A 21,408-nucleotide genomic window follows, 5' to 3' on the forward strand; every position below is an offset into this window, starting at 1 on the left:
CTCTTTGCTTCCTGGACTTGTAAGTCTATTTCTTTCCCCAGGTAGGGAAAGTTTTCTGTAATTATTTTTTCAAATAGGTTTTCAATTCCTTGCTCTCTTTCTTCCCCTTCTGGCACCCCAATAATATGAATGTTGGGCCTCTTGAAGTTGTCCCAGAGGCTCCTTATACTATTTTCATATTTCTGGATTCCTTTTTCTTTTTGCTCTTCTGGATGGGTGTTTTTTGTTTCCTCATGTTCCAAATTGCTGATTTGATTCTCAGTGTCCTCTACTCTACTGTTGATTTCATGTAAATTATTATTCATTTCAGTTCATGTAGCCTTCATTTCAATTGGTACTTTATTATGTTATCAGTTTTCTCAGTTATTTCCTTAACAGTCTGCTTAAACACCCTTACAACCATTATTCTGAACTCTCTATCTGTTAGCTTGCTTGGATCTATTTCATTTGGTTCCTCTTCTAGAGATTTCTTCTGTTCTTTCCTTTGTGGCATGTTTCTTTGCCTCCACATTTTGGCTGCTTCCAGGTGTTTGTTTCTGTGTATTAGGTAGAGCTGCTCTGTCTCCTGGAATTTGTAGAGTGCCTTTGTGTGGTAGGTGTCTTGTAGGGTCCAGTGGCTCAGCCTCCCCAGTCACCTGAGCTGGGCCTTCTGGGTACTCCCCTGTGTGGGCTGTGTGCACTGTCCTGTTGTAGTTGAGCCTTGGTTGCTGTTGGCATCACTGGGAAGAATTGACCCCCCTGCCAATTGGCTGTGAGGACCAGCTGCAACTACAGCCAAAGAGCTGCTGTGCTGGAGACACCCTTATGGATCAGGATTTACTTCAGTGGAGCTTTGGTGTTTACCAAGTGTGCCCCTTGAGTGTGTCACTTGTGGATGTGGTAGGGTTGTAATCCAGCGTGGTCGAGTCTGAGCACCAGGTGCACTGTCTCTGGGGCCTCCCTGGAGGTGCAAAGTCAGCCTCTGCCAGTGTCTTGCCCAGGGCCACCCAGCATGAGCTACACAGCAAACTGTAGTTGGCTGCTACTTGTGCTGGGCTTGGAGGTGCCCAGGAGAGGCCAAGCTATGAACCAATGCAGCTGCCGCTAGTGCCAGGCCTGGGGCCACTTATCAAGCTGTATGGGGCCCACTGCTGCTTGCTTGAGAGATTTTAGGAAAGTCCTAAGCATGAGGCTCAAGAGGCCACTTGCATTAAAAAGCCCCTGGAAATGGCCTGGATGAGCTGCAGGTGGGGGGGCGGGGCCTCCGGGAATCACGGGGCGGGGCCAAAGGTGTGAGTCAGGTGCTGGTGATTCAAATATGGCGCCTGCCTGCCGGCTGTGCGGGGAGGACTCACCACAGGAGCCACGGCCTCTGCCAGCCCTTCTGCTTGGGAGGAAGCTGCCCCTCCACCTCTCACCCGGATTTCAGGCAGGTTAGTTCCTCCCCGAGTGTCCCAGGTCCTTTCAGGCTGCTGCCCGCGCTGGGCTCAGAGGGAGCGTCCAAGTGAGTCCGTGCGCGAGCCCTTTGAGAGGAGCTACTGGGGCTCCCGCAGCCTCCGGGACCCTCAGCCACAGTCCCCGCTGGTTTCACTGCCCGAAGTTGTGGGGATGTCTCTTCCCGGCCTGGAGCCCTGGGCTGGAGGCCTGCTGTGGGACTGGGACCCCTCACTCCTCCGGGAAACTCCCACCGCCGAGATTCCCTTCTGGGTTTACCGCGTGGCACTGGGTGTGGGCCCGCGGCCGAGTCTCTGCGATTCAGCCCTGATTCAGCCCTGATCCACCCACGTCTCCGCCCCTCCTACAGCTCTCAGTGCTTCTTCAGCTCCTTGGTTCTAGGGCTTCTGTTCAGCCAGATTTCAGGAGGTTCTGATGATGGTGGTTCTGTGTTTTCGTTGTAATTTTGATGTGGTTGTGGGAGGCGGTGGGTGCAGCTGTACCTGTGTCGCCGTCTTGTTTCTCCCCTTTAATTCTTGAGTCATGGTTTCCTTAGTTTTTTCAACATATTTGTCATAGGGGATTTTAAATTTTTTAAGTCCAGTATTTGGCCTTTGTCATGAATAGTTTATTTTGATTGTGTGTGTGTGTGTGTGTGTGTGCGCTGTTTGCTTCTCTTGTCATGTTTTCATTGTTTAAACCAGACATTTTAAATAATAGCAGCTTCTCATATCAAGATACCTCTTCCAGAGAATTTTGTTGTTGCTTTTTGTTATTGTTATTGTGGTTGCCTTTGTTTGTTTTGTCTTGTGAGTTTTCTGCACTAATTTTGTAAAGTTTGTATTCTTCATTGTGTATGGCTACTGAAGTATTTGATAATTAAACTTAGCATTTGAGTAATGATTGAACAGAGATTTCCTCAAATGCTTTGAGACAGTAAGTCTGGCGCCTTCGCTAAGGGCCTCTGAGGATGCAATGCCTTCAGTGTGTCCACAGCTCTGCTTTGGCCTTTGCTTCCTGCTTGTGGGGAGCCTCAAAGTCATTAGCCAGAGAGGAGAAATTAGGCCCCTTGTGGTTCTTTCCTGAGCATACTCATAGCTCTGTGTGTCACCTAGAACCAAAGGTAGATTTCCTGGAATATTTCAGAGCTTATTGAAGCCTCTCATGGATATCTCTTCCCCAGTTTCTCCTTTTATGCTTTTGAGTTAGCCTCTTATTAGCTCCAACATGGTCATGCTGCTCCAGCAGTTGGAATGTGAGACATTTGTTAGTTGTCGCTGTTTTCCACAAATGCCCCAGCGGTAGATGTATTTGTACAGTGAGCTAAGTCAGGTTACATAAAGCTGAGAAGGCAGCCTTCAAGTTCGCCACCACGGAGATCGAGCTGTGACAGCCCTCTGGCTGTGGGGCATTTTGCGTGCTCCAAACCTGCTGTGCTGGTGGCTGCAAGGCTGCTACTCTTCACCCTATTGTGGCTGTCAAGCTGTGGGTTCCAGGGCTTGAGAGCTAGAGAGGAGGGGATGGGACTAGGGCCAGTGAAAACATCCAAAGTTGGCTGTGCTTGCTCACTTCAGTCTTTGTTCTCGCATAGTGCTCTGTGGGTTTTGCAAGCCTTTGTTTAATATTCAAAACTATGAAAGTGTTGAGTTTGAGGATTTTTGTCAAATGTTCTTGTTGCTGTTACAGATGAGTGAATTTTCAGAGCTCCTTGCTCTGCCATTCTGGATGTGCTTCCAATTAATAATAACTTTGTAAATTTTTATTATGGGCATTTTAAAATCTACTTTAAAGAACAGTTTGTAGTGATGTGGCCCCCCATGTGCCCTCATTCAGCCTCAATATCATCTACATTTGCTAATCTTTTTCCAGCTGTCTACCCACTATTACTTTTTCCTGGAATATTTTATGCAAATTCCAGATATAGTATTATGTCTATACATACTTAAATACAAGCAACATTAATGTGAATGATGATGTTTTGCTGAAACTTTGTTACTGCTTCAAAGGAGAAGGTGGTAGTGGAGGCCCCAGCCCAGTGGTTCTGCCCTCCTGTGTCTGTCGACTGCATGCCTTGGATCCTTTCTCCCAGCAGACTTCTCTGAGAAACTTTCAGTTCATTAGCTCACTGAGACAGCCTTTGGTCTTTGCTTGACAGTATGTGTCATTTATTTGGTTTCTTTCTGCTTTTTTCTCCTTGATCTCTCATTTCTTTTTGCTATTGACATAATGTCAAACAGAAGTGTAAATGCAGTTTCTGAAATTCAGATTATTCAGGTACTTAATTTATTTTTATTCATCAGAAATGAAGATACCAAATGGAAAAAAAACTGTCAGAAATTCTAGACCCTATACTATTGGCTTGTAAATTAAAATGTTTTAGTGATTCCTAACTGTGGGTGAAGGTATGTGTGCTGGTATTAATTGGTGTGCCTTTCAGGAAGGTCATTTAAACTATCTTGAAAACTGCAAATATCCTTGAGTTCTGAAAGAGGTAGTGTATACAAGTATGTTCATTGAAGAGTGCGTCTGGAAATAACTCAAATACCCATCAGTAGCTGTTAAATGAAAATGTCTTAGATGCACTGTTAATGAAAAAAGTTAAATTATAGGACAGTTAGATAGTCTGTTAATGAAAAAAGTTGAGTTGCACAGCAATATTTCTATCATGATTTCGTTTATATGTGAAAAATAAAATTGCTTGTATCAGTTTGACATTGTGTTAGGCCACAGGTAACAGACTAGAAATAAAAGTGGCTTAACTAATCAGGGCTGCCCAGGTGTAGGCCATCTGGGGCTGTGCTGTCTTGGTGTTATTGGGGACCTGTGCCTCTGTCTTTGTGTTCTGCCATCCTAACTAATGATTTCCATTCTCAAGGTTCCCTAGTGGTCCAAGGCATCTGTCCTAACCTTCGAATCTTTATTGGAGTTTGGGAAATAAAGTCAGAAGGGCCAAAACAGGACCATTTCCTTCTGATTCAGTCCCTTCCAGCAGCCTTCTGAGAAACGAACGCACACCACTCCCGTTAATTAGCACTTAGTCATATGACCGCGTGTAGTTGCACAAAAGGAAGAGAATCCTAGTCTTTTTTTTAGTTGTATTTTTCTATTACAGTTGACATTCAATATTATTATTTTTATTATTATTATTTTTCGTTAATCCTCTTAGAGGATATTTTCTCCATTGCTTTTCAGAGAGAGTAGAAGGGAGGGAGGGGGAGGGAGAGGGAGAGACATTGATGTGAGAGACAGCGACTGGTTGTCCACACGTACGTCCCACCAGGGGCAGGGAGTGAACCTGCGACCCAGGTATGTGTCCTTGACCAAGAATCGGATCCTAGACCCTTCAGTGTGCGGGCCAGTGCCCTCACCCCTGGGCCACACTGGCCAGGGCAACATTTTGTATTATTTTATATGAGTTTCAGGTGTCAGGTGTACAGCATAGTGGTTCGATGATGGTTTGATTCACAGAGTGACCCCCTGGTATTTCCAGTGCCTGCCTGGCCCCCACAGTTATTTCAGTATTGTTGACGATCTTCCCTCTGCTGTACTTTACATCCCTGTGACTGTTTGGTAACTACTAGTCTGCACATCTTAACCCCTTCACCATTTCACCCAGTCTTTTACACCCTGCGCCCCAGCAGCCATCAGCTGGAGAACCCCAGTCTTTTAGCGTGGAGAGCAGGGAGCAGAACTTCTGAGTACACTTATACCTGCCTGTCCTGTTGAATGCTGTCCATGAGTTATAAAGAACTCAACAACAACAAAAACCCATGGCTCATTAAGGAGAAGTGTCAGGCCCTTATAATACATCTTACAATCAGTAGTGTGCCATAGTTGTTAATATTTCTTTTAGTGGCAGTAAAATAACTCTTTGAGAATACATCATGAGTGAATCTGAAAACTCTCCTTGAAGAGAGTGGGATAGATTTGTTTTAGGTTCTTCTGACCTTTATATTCTGAGTTGTGTTTGTGGGGTAAGACTGGCCTTGGTATACATTCTCAATTCTCAGGCCTCCCAGCGGTAGTCATTACGAACACTTAACTAATGATCCCCCTTAGCAAAATGAATGAGTGCATCTGCACAAAAAGTTTGTGTATATGTTTACAGGGTTCCTGGGCCATTTCAGCCCATCCAGAGAGAAGCCGTAATCTAAATCAGCGTCTCATTTTGCAGATAAACTGAGAGCTAGAGAGATGTAGTGATTTCCTCTTGATGAAGCATTTTACACGTTTCCAGATTCCAGCCATGGTTTACTGCCTGTAAAATGCAATGTGATGGGGCCACTGTCATGTGGAGCCCTCTACCCCAAAGAAAACAGACTCTAGCAAAATACCTTAATGAGAAGTATTAAAAGACTGAAAAATTGAATCAATGAAAATTCCCTCAATTCTTGGTACAAATTAAAGCCTTGTGACTCAAGTGTCCTTTAATCCGGAAGTAGGAACAGGGTGGGGAAAAGCGTGTGCTCTGCGTGCGTGGTGGGCTGGCCTCGCCCTGTGCTGGCCTCGGGCTCCGGGCCCTGCCCGCCTGCCTCTGCAGCCCCATCGCAGTGCCCTCTCCTTTTCTCTTCCGGCTCTGCTGAAGCTTCGGCAGCCTCCGTACCCTCCCCAAGCCCCAGCTCTCGTGGCGCCGTGTGGTCCGCCTCGCCTGACACATCCAGGGAGCGTCCAGAGTCAGCGACAGGCCTGGGCGAGGGGGAGGCGCACGGCCCGGGCTGTCCGGCTATTTGCAGCTGCAGTCCCTGTCTTGTGTTTCAGGTGGAGTCAGAGGGTTCTGACTTTTCTGTTTCCTTTTGCGCTTATTCTGAGTGGTTACAATGTAGCACAATTGATTGTTTCCTCCTCTTCCTTGGCAGCATCCCTGGGGCAGCCAGCAGCCACCTTCTGTGCAGCTTTGGGTCTCCTTTGGCCGGAAGCCCATGCGAGCAGCCCAATTTGTCACAAGACATCCTATTAATGTAAGTGGGGTTCTTTAGGGGGTGGGAGGAAGGGTCATTCCCACGCAAGGGCCAGGGAAAGGGTGTTCGTGGCATGTCCTGCCAGGGTGGATATTTGACCAGGCTCCCTGAAGTCACTTTCCAGAAAGGCCTCTAGAGAGAGCCGTTATGCTTTGGGCCTGCTGGTCTGGTTTTTCCGTCTTCATGTTCGAAGTGGAGCTGAACAGGAGCCTAATTTGCTTTACATGGGAAAGGATGACAGGTTTGGAGGCAGAGCCAGCGGGCCCAGTGGGCCAGCACTGAAGGACAGCAGCACTTACTCGAGTACCTGTTGTGCTACTCACAAGTCTAGGCTCAAAAAGGTGTGAGATTTGGTCCTGCCTTTCAGGTACAGACCAGCCCCAGAGACTGAGAGCCATGCAGGGGAGGAAAGCGCATGCAGTCCGACGCACGGGGACCTACAGGGAGGATCAGTGTGGGCGGGGGCGTCAGAGCAGTGGCCACAGGGAGGAGCTGCCTTGGCACTAGCAGTTGGCCTGGTGGGAGGTTGGTAGCCTAGAAGAGGGTGTGACAGAAAACACTCCTGCCAGCTCTTTGCTTTCTGTGGGCTCCCCTTCCTTTAGTCACCTTGTAGAAAAAAGGAAGGGAAATTCATGTTAGTCTGTATTGTCTTTTGTACTAGTGGTAGGTCTTTTGGGAAAAAGAGGGAGACGTTATTAACTAAAAGGAGGTTTTTAGGTCGTGTATGGAGTTCAGTGGCCCCTTTTCCAATAAGAGCTCTGTCCCAGCTGCAGAGCAGCCTCCGGCTGGTTCCCGGAGGAGAGCCCGCAGGCTTCTTTGCCAAGATTGGGGGGCTTCCACTTTCCGTGGGCTTTAGGCCCACCCTCCTCGCTGGGATGTTGGAAGTCGTTGCTCTAGTGTATATAGAGAAAGCCCACAGGATGTGCGTTTTTTGGCTTATGTATTTTGTATTTTCTATTCCCAAGGAATATTATATCGCAGATGCCTCCGAGGACCAGGTGTTTGTATGTGTCAGTCATAGTAACAACCGCACCAACTTATACATCTCAGAGGCAGAGGGGCTGAAGTTTTCCCTGTCTTTGGAGAATGTGCTCTATTACAGCCCAGCTGGGGCCGGCAGTGACACCCTGGTGAGGTAAGGAGCTCAGGAGTCCCTCCTGCTTTCTTCCATCAGCAGGACCCAGGCCTCTAGTTGTTGGTTTTCAACAATAGCTGAGTGTTTGCACCCAGTTGGGGATGTTTTCAAAAACCCTATCCCTGGCTCACCGTCCCAGAGATGACAGTGTAACTGGTTTGGGGTGTGGCTGGGGTGTGAGGGTTTTAAACAGCTCCTTAGTGATTTTTATTTGACGCAAGGCTGAGCACCGCTGCTGTAGGCGGGGCTAGCCTCTGAGACACTGCAGCCTCTCGACATGGGTTCCTTCATTCACTTACCTAGTTCTTGTGAAAGGTGCTGTTCTGTGTCTGTGGAAAGACACCACGTCATTGATCTTTTATCAGTAACTCACAGGGTGAGCTCACTGTTCTGCAGTAATGGGCACTCCCTGGGCTTGGGAAGGTTCATGGTGTTTGGGAGGGATCGATGCCATGGTGTCGTGGGTGGCACTGATTCCTGAGTGCTACCAGTTCACTTAGTCTCCTTTGTTCTATGATAAACCAGACTTGGGAGATGCCCGGTTGTGATTAGGATCACTCTCTGCTTGACGAAAGGGTCATCTGGTGAAAATGACTGACTTGTCTGCGGGGAGGTCTGGCTGTAGAGCCGTGGCTGCTGGGTCACAGGGCCCATCCCTGCTGTCCACCCTCTTGGGCTGGCAGCTCATTCAGTCACCAGTTCATTCAGCAAGTACGCTGCTGCTCTGGGCCAGACCTTGCTTTAGGTACAGCAGGGATAAGGTCCCTGTTCCACAGAACTTTTGTCCTACTTAGGAGAAGACAGAATATAAACAAATTTGTAATCTGCCTGGTTATGGTGAGTGCTGGTGAACACAAGAGGACAGAGGTTGACGCGGGTGTCATTTTATACTGGCCGTCATGGAAGAGGGTTACCTTTTAAGAGGTGCTGAATTGCAGGAGGGCAGGAGCCAGGCCGACACCGGGGAGGAGCGCCGCAGGCACAGGGAATGGCAGGCACGGTGACTCTAACACCTGACTTCGTAAAGTTGGTTTATTTTAGAAATAGTGAGGAGGCCAGGGTGGCTCAAAGTGAAGGAGGGGAGAGAGAATCCTAAAGACAGGACCAAAGACAGCAGGACTCAGATTGTGTAGGCCTGAAAGGACATGGAGGAAACTTAATTTTTTTCCTTTTTTGTGGACTGGAGGGTTTTGACCAGAAGATGGACATTATTTGATTTAACCTATTACATTTTGTTTTACCATTTAAAAAATTGTGAATTGCATTATATAAAGAAAAGTGCATTCAACAAAATGGACAGTATTGTAAATAATTTTAATTGACCTCCCCATGTGACTTATATTTTATTTTTAATTAAAAATTTATTTTAGAAGTTTTTAAATGACAGAAGAATATGGAACACTTCATGAATTTGCGTGTCATCCTTGCACGGGGCCCGCACTAACCTCTCTGTCATCCCAATTTTAGTATATCTGCTGCTGAAGTCAGCACGTGACCTAGCTTTTAGAAAAGCCATCCTCATTGCTTTTTGGGATTCAAACTCCTGGAAGGGATAAGAGTGCAGGCCAGAAAAATAGCTGTACAAATGTTGCAGAAATCCAGGCCAGTGGAGATGGATGTTGGCTGGACCCAGGCTAGTGGCAGTGGAGATTCTGACCATTTGCTAATAGATTTGCTGGCAGATTAGACGCAACAAGGAAGAGTCAAGAGACCACCACTGCTTGGCCCAAGCAGCTGGTAGAATAATAGCTACATACTGAGCCAGGAGGGCTGCTACAGGTATAGGTGTGTGGTGGGGGGAAGATCAAGAATTTGGGTTTGGACTTACTAGGTTGGAGATGCCTATTAGATATCCAAGTGGAGAACTTTTCACATGGTCTCTAATAGTGCTTTTCCACTTCCTATTTATTTTCCATCACATGTGCTATCTTTTTAAAAAATAAAAATTTTTCAATTACAGTTAACATTCAATATTATATTAGTTTCAGGTATACAGCATAGCATGTAGACGTTGATATAACCTACGATGTGATGTGATTCCCCTGATAACTCTAGTACCCATCTCACAACATACATAGTTATTACAATATATTAACTATATTCCCTATGCTATACTTTACATTGCTGTTACTACTTTGTAACCGCCAATTTGAATTTCCTAATGCCTTTCATCTTTTTTACCCTCCCCCCAACCCACTTCAATCTGACAACCATCACTGTTCCCTGTAGCTATGAGTTAGTTTCTGTTTTGTTTGTTTGTTTATTTTGTTCTTTAGAGTCCAAATACAAGTCAAATTATATGGTATTTGTCTTTCTCTGTCTGACTTATTTCTCTGTCTGACTTAGTGTAATACCCTTCTTTATATAAAAATATTGATTTTAGTGAGAGAAAGGAAGGGGGGGGAGAGAGAGAGGGAGAGAAACATCAACTTGATGTTCCATCTATTTATGCATTCATTGGTCGATTCTTATATGTGGCCTGGCCAGCGATCGAACCCGCAACCTTGGCGTATCACGATGACTCTCTAACCATCTGAGCTGCCTGGCCAAGGCTATTTTCAATTTTTTGAGAAACCTCCACACTGTTTTCCACAGTGGCTGCACCAATTTGCAATCCCATCAACAATGCGCAAGGTTCCCACATCTGCGTTAACATTTGTTTGTTGATTTATTGATGGTAGCCATCTGACAGGTGGGGGATGGTATCTCATTGTGGTTTTTATTTGCATCTCTATAATGATTAGTAACTTTCAGCATCTTTTCATATGTCTATTGGCCATCCGTATGTCCTCTTTGGAGAAGGGTCTATTCAGGTCCTCTACCCGTTTTTTAATAGGATTGTTTGTATTTTTGATTTTAACTTTTGTGAGTTCTTTATATATTTTGGATATAAAACCCTTATTGGATGTATCATTGGCAAATATCTTCCTCTACTGAGTAAATTGTCTTTAGTTATATTGTTTCATTTGTTGTGCAAAAATTTTTTAATTTGATGTAGTCTCATTTATTTATTCAAAAATATATTACCAAGAGCAATGTCAAAGACTTTCCTGCTTATGTTTTCTTCTACGAATTTTATGATTCCAGGTCTTACATTTAAGTCATTAATCCATTTTGACTTTATTCATGGATATGATGTAAGAAGGTGATCTAGTTTCATTTTTTTCTCACGTGTCTGTCTAGTTTTTCCAAGACCATTTATCCAAGACCATCTTTATCCCATTGTGTGTTCTTGTCTTCTTTGTCATAGAGTAATTGACCATGTAGACATTTTCTCCCTGGACTCTCTTCTGTCCCATTGATCTGTGTGCCTGCTTGTATGCCAGTACCAAGCTGTTTTGAGTACTACAGCCTTGTAAAACATTTGGTATCAGGTAGCGTGAGTCCCCCACTGTTTCTTCTCTCTCAAGATCGCTTTGGTTATTCAGGGCCTTATTATGGTTCGTATAAATTTTACTATTATTTGCATTAGTTCTGTGCAAAATGCCATTGGTATTTTGGTGTAGGGATTGCATTGAATCTATATTGCTTTGGGAGGCATGGACATTTTTAACAGTGCTAATTCTTTTTACTCGTGAGCATATTATATGCTTCCATTTATTTATGTCTTTTTCAGTTTCTTTCTTCAGTGTCTTAATTTTCCAAGTACATGTCTTTTATCTCCTTGCTTCAGCTTATTTCTAGGTATTTTATATTTTTCGTTGTAGTTGTAAATGGGATTGTTTTCTTAATTTCTCTTATAGTTGTATAAAAATGCAACCCATTTCTGAATATTAATTTTGTATCCTGCTACATTACTGAATTCATTTATCAATTCTAATAGTTTTTTGATAGACTCTTTTGGTTCTTTAGATATAAAGAATGATAATGTCATCTGCAAATAGTGAAAGTTTTACTTTTTTCTTTCCAATCTGGATGGATGCCTTTTATTTCTTTTTCTTGTGTGATGGCTATGGCTAGGACTTCCAGTACTATGTCTAATAAAAATGGTGAAAGTAGACAGTCCTGTCTTGTTTCTGATTTTGAAAATGTTTTTAACTTTTCCTCACTTAGTCTGATATTAGCTATGTGTTTGTCATATATGGCCTTTGTTATGTTGAGGTATATTTCTTCTGTTCCCACTTTGCTGAGAGTTTTAATCATAAATTGATGCTGGGTTTTGTTCAAAGGCTTTTTCTTCATCTATTGATACAATCTTATGATTTTTATCTTTCATTTTGTTTATGTGGTTTATCATATTAATTGATTTGCAGATATTGAACCAACCTTGCTTCCCAGGAATAAATCCCACTTGATCATGATGTATGATCTTTTTAATCTGTTGCTGAATTCTGTTTGCTAATATTTTGTTTAGGATTTTTGCATCCATGATTATCAGGGGTATATGCCTATAATTTGCTTTTTGTGTAATGTCTTTGTTTGGTGTTGGTATCAGGGTAATGCTGACTTCATAAAAAGATTTTGGGAGACTTCCCTTCTGTTTAATTTTTTGAAATAGTTTGTGAAGGATAGGTGTTATTTCTTTGAATGTTTGGTAAAACTTAACCTGTGAAGCCATCTAATCCAGGACTTTTGTTTGTTGGGAGTTTTTGATTACTGATTTGATTACATTAATAGTTATTGGTCTGTTCAGATTTTCTGTTTCTTGATTCAGTCTTGGAAGATTGAATGTTTCTAGGAATTTTTCCATTTCTTTCAACTGACCAGTTTGTTGTCATGTAATTATTTGTAGTATTTTCTTTGTATTTCTGTGATGTCAGTTGTGACTTCTCTTTTATTTCTGATTTTATTTATTTGGGTCCTCCCTCTTTTTATCTTGATGAGTCTGGTTAAAGGGTAATAAGTTTGTTTTATCATTTTAAGAAACCAGGTCTTGGTTTCAGTGATTGTTTGTATTATTTTTAGTCTCTCTTTAGTTTATTTCCCTGTTATATTTATTATTTCTTTTATTCTGTCTTTGGGTTTTGTTTCTTGTTATTTTATAGTTCCTTTAGGTTTAACTTTAGATTATTTAGTTGACATTTTTCTTGTTTCTTAAGGTAGGCCTGTATTGCTATGAATTTCCCTGTTATGACTAGTTCGGCTGTATACCACAGATTTGGGTGGTTGTGTTTTAATTTTCATTTCTTTTAGTTTATACTTTAAGGTTTTTCTTTTTTTTTTAATCCTCACCCAAGGATATTTTTTCCATTGATCTTTAGAGAGTGGAAGGGAGGGAGATAGAGAAACATCCTGCATGAGCCCCAACCAGGGCCAAGGATTGAACCTGCAACCAAGTTACATGCCCTTGACCAGGAATTGAACCTGCAACTCTTCAGTCCATGGGCCGATGCTCTAACCACTGAGCAAAACTGGCCAGGGCTATATTTTCTGTTTTTCTTAATCTCTTTAACTCATTCATTGTTTAGTGACATGGTACTTAGCCTCCATTTGTGTGTTTTTCAGTTTTCTTCCTGTAATTGATGTCTAGTTTTATACCATTGTGGTCTTATGCTTGTTATGATTTTAGTCTTCTTAAATTTATTGAGACTTGTTTTGTTGCCTCACATGTGGTCTGTTCTTCAAAATATTCTATGTGCACCTGAAAAAAAATGTATATTCTGCTGCTTTGGGGGTGAAATGTTTTAAAAATATCAATTAAATTCATATGGTCTATTGTGTCATTTAAGGCTACTGTTTCCTTGTTGATTTTCTGTCTGGATGATCTATCCAATGATGTCAGTAAGGTTTTAAAGTTCTCTGCTGTGTCTGTATTACTGTCACTCCCTATTTGGTCTATACACAGGGTGTCCCCAAAAATATATATACACACTTTGAATAATTATAAAGGCAGTGTTTATTAAAATACATTTCATTTTCAGAAATTGAGGTATCAGCTGTTAAAGTGTGTATATATTTTTTGGGACCCCCTATATTTAGGTGTTCCTATGTTGCATGCATAAATGTCTACAAGAGTTATATCTTTTTGTTTGATTTATTTATCATTAAGAAATGTCCTGCTTGTCTCCTATTACAGTTTTTGTTTTAAAGCCTATTTTGTCTGATATAAGGATTGTGACCCCAGCTTTTGTTCTTTGTTTCCATTCGTATGAAGTATGTTTTTCCGTTCATTTACTTTCACTCTGTGTGTGTCTTTGAAGTGGATGTTTTCTAGTCAGCATATGTTGGTCTTGTTTTCTTACCTGTCCAGCCTCCCTATGGTTTTTTATTGGATTTTTAATCCATTAATATTTAATTATTGATCAATTGTAGTTCTTGCTATATTATTCATATTTTTAATTTCTTTTTCTTCTCAGCCTCCTCCTCCTGCTTCTGATTTGGTGGTAATGAACTTCTTTACCTTTTTCTTTTTTGAGAAGCTCTTTATCTGGCCCTCAATTCTAAATGATAGCTTTGTTGGAAAGAGTAATCTTGGCTGTTGGTCCTTGCTTTACATCACTTTGAATATTCTACCTAATACTTTCTGGCCTGCAAAGTTTCTGTTGAGAAATCAGCTGACAGTCTTATGGGAGCTCCCTTGTAGGTAACTAATTGCTTTTCTTTAGCTGCTTTTAAGATTTTTCTCTTTGTCTTTACCTTTGCCATTTTAATTTTGATGTGTCTCTGTGTGGACCTCTTTAGGTTCATCTTGTTTGGGGCTCTCTGTGTCCCTGGAATTGTATGTTTATTTTTTTCACCAGGTTAGGAAAGTTTCCTTTCATTATGTCTTCCAATAGGTTTTCAATCTCGCACTTTCTTTCTTCTTCTTCTGGTACCCCTATGATGTTGATGTTGTTACACTTGATGTCCCAGAATTTCCTTAAACTCTCCTCATTTTTTAAAAATTCTTTTTTTGTTTCTGATGTTCTGATTGGATATTTTCTGCTACATTGTCTTCCGAATCACTGATTCAGTTTCTTTGCTTCATCTAGCCTGCTGTTGATTCCATCTACTGTACTCTTCATTTCAGTTATCATATTCCATGTTTTTGACTGTTTTTTAATGTCTTTTTATCTCTTTGTATACGTTATCACTGAATTCATCTATTCTTCTCCTAAATGAATTGAGTATCTTTATATACAGTGTTTTGAAATCTGTATCTGGTTGATTGCTTGCTTCCATTTTGTTTAGTTTTATTTATTTATTTATTTTAGTTCTGTTCCGTTTTTTCATTTGGGACATGTTTCTGTGTCTCCTCATTTTGGCTGCCTCCCTGTGTTTGTATGTATTAAGTAGAGCTGCTACATCTCTGAGTCTTTTCAGGGTTGCCTTATGTAGTAGGTGTCCTCCGGGGCACAGTGATGCAGTCTTCCTAGTCACCTGAGCCAGGTGCTCTAGGGGTGTCAATCATGTGGGTTGAGTGTGCTCTCCTGCTGTAGTTGAGCCTTGATTGCTGTTGGCATGCCAGTGGTTGGGATTGATCCTCAGGCTGACTGGCTGTGAGGACTGGCTTTGACTATAGCAAAGGAGCTGCTGTTGGGGGCTGACCCCACAGAGTGGAATTTGCTTTAGTAGTGCTCTGGTGCCTTTTGAGTCCACCCTTTGGGTGTGCTGTTTGTGTGGTGCTGTGGTGTGGTCTCATGCTGCAGCCAGGTGTGTTGTTTCTGAGGCCTCTGTGAGGGTCTCTGGTGCATGCCCAGGTCAGCATTGTCTGCGCTCAGCCTGGGGCCCCATGATAGTAGCTACCAAATGATCCGCTGTTAGTAGCTGCTTGTGATGGCCTTTGAGGTGCCTGCGAGATGTAATGCTGCAAACCAAGGCTGCCCGCCACTAGTGCCCAGCTTTGAGCAATTGCTTATTTGGTTGGGTTTTGTGGATTTTTGAGAGATTTTAGGAAAGACCAGCTGCTTGTGAAGTTCAGCTACTTAAAGAGTATCCTTACAGGGGTCTGGGCAGGTGTGTGACTTGGGCGGGATGGAGTTTCAGGGAATTCCCAAGGTTGGGGTTGCACGATCAGGGTAGCCAGATTGATGGAGAGTCAGGTTCGGCCCCACCGGCTCTTGCAGGCTGTTGGGGGCGGGGGGGTGGGGAAGCTCAGCAAAGGAACAGTGGTGTCTGCCAGCTCTTTTGTGCTGGAGAGTGCTACCCCTCCAGACCTTTTTCTGAAGCCAGGGAATTCAGTTCCTCCCCACATGCTTCTGGTGCTTTTAAAGCTGCTGTCCCTTCGTTGGAGCTTATGGACAGTGTTTTTGAGTGAGTGAGTCTTTGCTTGGACCCTTTAAGAGGACGTCTGGTTCTCCACGTGCCCTGTGTCTTGCCTGGATGGAGTCCCCGCTCATTTTCAGCCAGATTTTGTGGAGACTCCTCTTCTTGGCATTAGTGCAGTTGGTTGGGGCTGGGACCCCCTCACTCCTCAATGGGGACCTCTGCAGCCAAGATATCTCTCCCAGTTCTTAACCACGACATGTGGGTGTGGGACCAGCCTTTTCTAAGTCTCTGCCCCTCCTACCAGTCATGGTGTGGTTTCTTCTCTATATCCTTAGTTAGATAGCTCTGTTCAGCTAGTCTTCAGGTGGTTCTCAGTGTTGGCTGCTCTGTAATTTGGCTGTAATTTTGATGTGGCCATAGGAGGAGGCGAGCACGTTTACATACTGTGCTGTCCTGACTGGAGGTGCACCTCTCACTCCTTACTTTCCCCAGCGTAGGTGACAGGTTATTAATTATCCCGTGTGTTAATGTTTATAACACATTAATTATCCCGTAATGTGTTATAAACTGCTCCCACCAGGACTCCGTCTTGGGCTGGTCTGGTCAGTGGCAACCCCTTTGGGCTAGTTCCTGTGACTTTTAAAAAGATTATTTATTGAGGTGAAATTTGTATAACTCCAATTTAACCATTTTATTTCTTTACTTATTTTATTTTATTTTTTTTATTCCTCACCTGCGGATATTTTTTCCATTGCTCCTCAGAGAGAGTGGAAGGGAGAGAGGAACATCCATGTGACAGAGACACATCAATTGGTTGCCTCCCACATGGGCCCTGACCAGGGCCAGGGATTGAGCCTGCAACCCAGGAACTGGCCCTTGGCTAGAATTGAATGTGGGACCCTTCATTCTGAGGGCTGACTCTCTAATCCCTGAGCCAAACCAGGTAGGGCTCAATTTAACCATTTTAAAGTAAACAACTTAGTGTCATTTAGTACATTTGCAATGTTGTATAACTAACAGCTTTATCAAGTTCCAAAACATTTTTATTTCCCCTAAAGAAAACCTCTTGTCCATTAGGCAGTATCTCTCCACCATCCTCCCCTGAAGCCCTAGCAGCCACCAGTGTACTTACTGTCTGGATTTGCCTTTTCTGGGTATTTCACACAAGTGGAATCGTATCCAAATATCTGTCCTATGTGTTTGGCTTCTTCCACTCGGTACAGCATTTTCAAGGATTATGCACGTGTGGCATGTGGCACGTGGTATGTGGCAGCACTTCATTTCTTTTTATGGATGAGTGACAGTCTCCTTACATTTTTATAATTAAAATCAGTAACATTCATTATTGCTCGGGCCTCTCACTGACTGTTTGAGAGCAAGAGTGCCTGGCTGTGGGATGGATATGTCACAGCTTGCCAACGGTTTCTTCACCTTCCACAGTTGTCAGGTATTTAGGACGAATAGCTCAGGACAGGGGAGAGCAGGAGCCTAGGGATTCTGTCATGTGGCCGCTCACACGGACAGATGTTCCTTTCTGCCATGAGGAAGGCCCCTCCCCTGCTTTAGCATGCAGCCCACTTAATAAAATGAAAATAGATTTTGGTCAAGATTCAGACACCAGCATCCTGCTGAGCCTTCTGACTTAGATTTTGTCCCAGGACTGGAGATGCTCAGATGTGCTCGTTGGAGTGGCCTTGGCACCTGCATCTCCATCTCAGCAAGATGAAATGGGGTAAGGGCGGGCTAGCAGATTACATGGGCAGGCTAGTTTACAAAAACACAAAAACTTTGTGGTATTTGAAATGAGCTATTCCCTAAACTCAGGAGGAAAGTGTGACCCAGGAACTGGTTCTACTTTACTTAGAGAACTGAGAAGGAATTCCTAATAGGGGTTGCCCTGGCATTGGTGGGACGTGCCAAGTAGAAATCTCGGAAAGCATTGTCTAGATGGAGGAACAAATATGGTGATGGGAGAGTTGTGAGGCCCACTGGGCATCCTGAGGAGGACCCGCTTGACTGGCCAGGAATGTCTGGGAGGGTTTGACTCTGCACTGAGGGTGGCCGGGGCTGCTGCTGCAGGTACGGCTCGACCCAGGCATGCTGGGAAGCATGAGAGAGAGCTGCAGTGAGGGCCAGTGAGAGAGAGGAGGACAGCAGGCTGTCGGGAGGAGTGCTTAGAGCAAGGTGAGTTGTCCTAGGGCCAGTCAGAGGGGGAGATGACAGGTGGGTTGGGAACTGAAGTCGGGGAGTGGAGACAGAGAGAGCACAGGCTCCTGCTTGGAACTAAAAGATAAAACTTTAGGAGAATGACCAGGGAAAGAAGCAGAGCTCTCCAAAATGAGAGAAACTCAGACCTCCCAGATATCTGACAGAGCCAATAAATCTGAGGGTGACAGATGTCATAGTGATGGAATGAAGAGCGTGGAGCTGAGGAAACAGAGCAGGTGGATACTAGACCTTGGGCTGACTACTAAGGAAGTGACTGGAAACTAACTAAAAGAGGCCTGAGGAAACCACGTGTCGGAACGTTGGGTCTCAGCTCCAGGGCTTTGTCAGGGCTTTGCTTGCTCCGTCTGCAGTGGCTTTTGAGCCCCCACGAGCGAGCACGGCTCCTCTTCCCTTCCAGGCGCCGGGGCTGCGTCCGCGTTTGATGTGAGAGCAGCCATCCGGCTTAAGGTTTGAGTGGCAGATAATGGAGAAGCGCAGTTCTGGGCTCATTTGTTGCAAAGCACAGGTGCTCAGAACCCTCTCCATAGAGGGTGCACTGCAGTTTTTCGAAGCCACACGTGGCCTGTACTCACGGTTCCTGGGAGCTCCGCGGCCTGCAGCGTGCACTGTTTGCAGAGCTGCTTTCCTGCGGGGCCGCTGCAGCGTCCTCCTAGCGCAGCGGCTTCATCGTGCCTTCTCGGCCTCACTGGCAGCAGGTGCAACCTCAGCTCAGTGCTGCTCCCCGGGGAGGGCCCCTGTCAGACACCTGGTGTGCGCCCCGGACAGCCTGCTGCACCCCTAGCCGCATTCCCACAGTGGGTGAGGTGGTGAGGCGGGCACTGTGATCAGCGTCTGGCGAGCCTGGCTTATGGTTTACTGTTTGTCATGCCTCACTGGAGGATTTGGGCTCCATTTTGAACAAATAGAGGTGACCCTAACCTCAACTTTTGTGTGTTGTAGTCATCATTCTGGACCCCTGTGAGGAATTATTGATCAGATAAACAACTTGACCCTCAGAGTTAAAAAACAATCACTGTGTGTTTTTTTAAAGAGCAGTTATAAAATGGAATGAAGTACCGATGCGTGCTACAATAGGATGAACTTCGAAAACATTATGCTAAGTAAAAATAACTATTAAAAAGGCCACATACTGTATGATCCTTTCTATGCTGTATCCAGAATAGACAGGTGTATGGAGACAGACAGTTACTAGTGGTTGCCGGGGCCCTGGATGGGAGGGGCAATTGGGAATGACTGCCCTGGGTACAGGCGTCCTTCTGGGCGGTGAAAATGTTCTGGACTGGATAGCGATGGTGGCCGCACAGCACTGTGAATGTACTAATGGGACTGCATTGTGTAATTTAAAGTGGTTAAGTTTTATGTTATTTATAACAAAAACATACCAAAAAATACCAATTCAGTTTCATAGCTGTTTATTTTCTCTTATTGTAGGTACTTTGCAAATGAACCATTTGCTGACTTCCACCGTGTGGAAGGGCTACAAGGCGTCTACATTGCCACTCTGATCAATGGCTCCGTGAGTGAGGAGAACATGAGATCAGTCATCACCTTTGACAAAGGGGGAACCTGGGAATTTCTTCAGGCTCCAGCCTTCACAGGATATGGAGAAAAAATCAGCTGTGAGGTATAGATGCTTTCATCTTGTTGGGTTTTTGAAAAAAGTTTTATCTGTAGTTCTACACATACAGTTCCCAAACTCTGTACCTAGGCACGTTGCGGGGCACCGTGGACAGCTCAAACTTCTGTGGAAGCACTGTGATATTGGACACCTGTTGGCACCATGTGCATTACTTTCTTGAGTTAGTGTACAGTTTCAACAGTAGCTCATGCTGTGCTTCTTTTGATGACATCCTATCTTTGTGAAGCTGAATCTTCAGCAGTTGACGTGGTGGAAGGCAAGTGAGGAAATGAGGTGGAGCAGGAAGGTAGTGGTGGTGCCTCATATGACTCCACAGTTTGAGATGTTCTGAGGTGCCCAGTAGGGTCACACATCCCATTACTAAGTAACTGTAGATATTTAAGAATGAAATAAAACTTTTACTTTTGCTTTTAATAATTACATATAGCAATATTATTTCACACTGCCACTAAGTTCTTAGGATGTATATACTTATTGGTATTTTTTCTGGCTTAAAAGTGCTGTAAAAACATTACTGAGACACCAGCTGTGCTTTGAACCAAGAGCATTTGAAACCTCTCCCATAAGTTATTTCTATAGAATCTTTTAAAATTCCTCTCTGAATATAATTTAGGATTCTATAATTTTCCCTATCTGTGGCTTCATCTGAAAAGCTAAGGATACTGAAATGAGTTATTTGGTCTTATTAAGTAGTCCCATATACTAAGCAACTCCTTTCTTTTCCCTCCAGAACAGTTGTGGTCCCTAACTTTATGTGAGATACCACATCCCTGTTTTCATTTCACGCAAGGGATCTAGGGTGTGTAAAGTAGATGGACAGAAGGAACTCAGATAAAAACCAGTAGCACTGATTTTTGGAGAAACTGTAACATTTTAGTGAGACGATTACCTGGTCTTTTGGACTATTGAATTTTGTTTGTCTGTGGTGAAATATATGCTGTATCTGTGGCTCTTTGGAAAACTTTTTTGGACATTTTGCTCTAGAATGTACTTCTGATTTATCTTCTGATTTGGTACCAGCTCTTGACTAATGACATTGAATCGAACTTTGCAGAGAGGCAGGATGTAAGTACATGTGGACCAAGACCTAGGTGCTTCCCATGCACTCAGTAGTGTCTTCTAGATCTCCGAACTCTGCATGAGTCTGGTGTGGATGGGATGGGTATTTTTCAGCATGCCGTGGGGGTCTAAGCCTTGGTTAAGTAAAATTAATGGTATTATTAAAATTCAGCTTCCTATGTCACCGACCGATCAGTTTATGAACTGTACAACAGTTACTCAGTTTTTAGTTTCTACTTTGATTTTAGGTGGTGAAAAAAGGAGAAAGATTGAAAAGGTTGGCAGATATTTCTTTGAGACCCAACTCAATTTGCTCTAGTTTTCACTTGCCAAACTGTGATGCTAGCAAGATCAATATTTGTTACAGATCCTTTTATTATAAAAAAGAAGTATATCTAGCAAACCATGTCACAGTTTTTACCTGTACCATAGCATACACAGAGTGATTGTGTCCAGAACCCACTTGAGAATCCTTTTCTGGCCAAGAGAATCAGACATGACCCCATAGCAAAAGACCGTGTTTGAAGAACTGATATCTGCAGCGTAAGTGATAGAGGTCAGTTTGAACAACTTGAAGTCTTACAGGGAACATCTGTAGACTCTGTGCAGATGTGGTATTCTTAAAAAAATTTAGTGTGGATACTTGGTGTTTATATCTCATGTTGTGTATCTGGGAGTGACATGGGAGAATCTCTAGGTAATTTGGAGAGATTGATAGCTTTCCTTTCTACTTGAGTTGATGCTGATTTCCGGTTGCTATTTCTCTGAGAGACCCAGAAGGAATTTTTTGTTAGAACTTTTCTCTTTTCTTCAGTGAGAGGCATTTAAGTGGTTCATCTGATCATGTC

At 43.6% G+C, this 21,408-nt stretch overlaps 1 protein-coding gene and 1 non-coding gene across 2 annotated transcripts in view; one reads left to right on the forward strand and one right to left on the reverse strand.

Annotated features, from left to right (window-relative positions):
* SORL1 (sortilin related receptor 1) overlaps positions 1-21,408 on the forward strand; it is a 164,969-nt gene that overhangs the window by 44,850 nt on the left and 98,711 nt on the right. The window contains exons 7-9 of the mRNA XM_087828527.1: positions 6,270-6,371; positions 7,337-7,506; positions 19,294-19,486. Coding sequence (XP_087684653.1) covers positions 6,270-6,371; positions 7,337-7,506; positions 19,294-19,486 — 465 coding nt within the window. The remainder of the gene's footprint in view (positions 1-6,269; positions 6,372-7,336; positions 7,507-19,293; positions 19,487-21,408) is intronic.
* LOC148090768 (U6 spliceosomal RNA) lies at positions 8,894-8,997 on the reverse strand. Its single transcript, XR_015716257.1, has one exon. It is a non-coding gene; the product is annotated as a U6 spliceosomal RNA (small nuclear RNA).

The sequence above is a fragment of the Miniopterus natalensis genome, chromosome 20, assembly GCF_054644295.1.
Source record: "Miniopterus natalensis isolate mMinNat1 chromosome 20, mMinNat1.hap1, whole genome shotgun sequence".
Lineage (NCBI taxonomy): Eukaryota > Metazoa > Chordata > Mammalia > Chiroptera > Miniopteridae > Miniopterus > Miniopterus natalensis.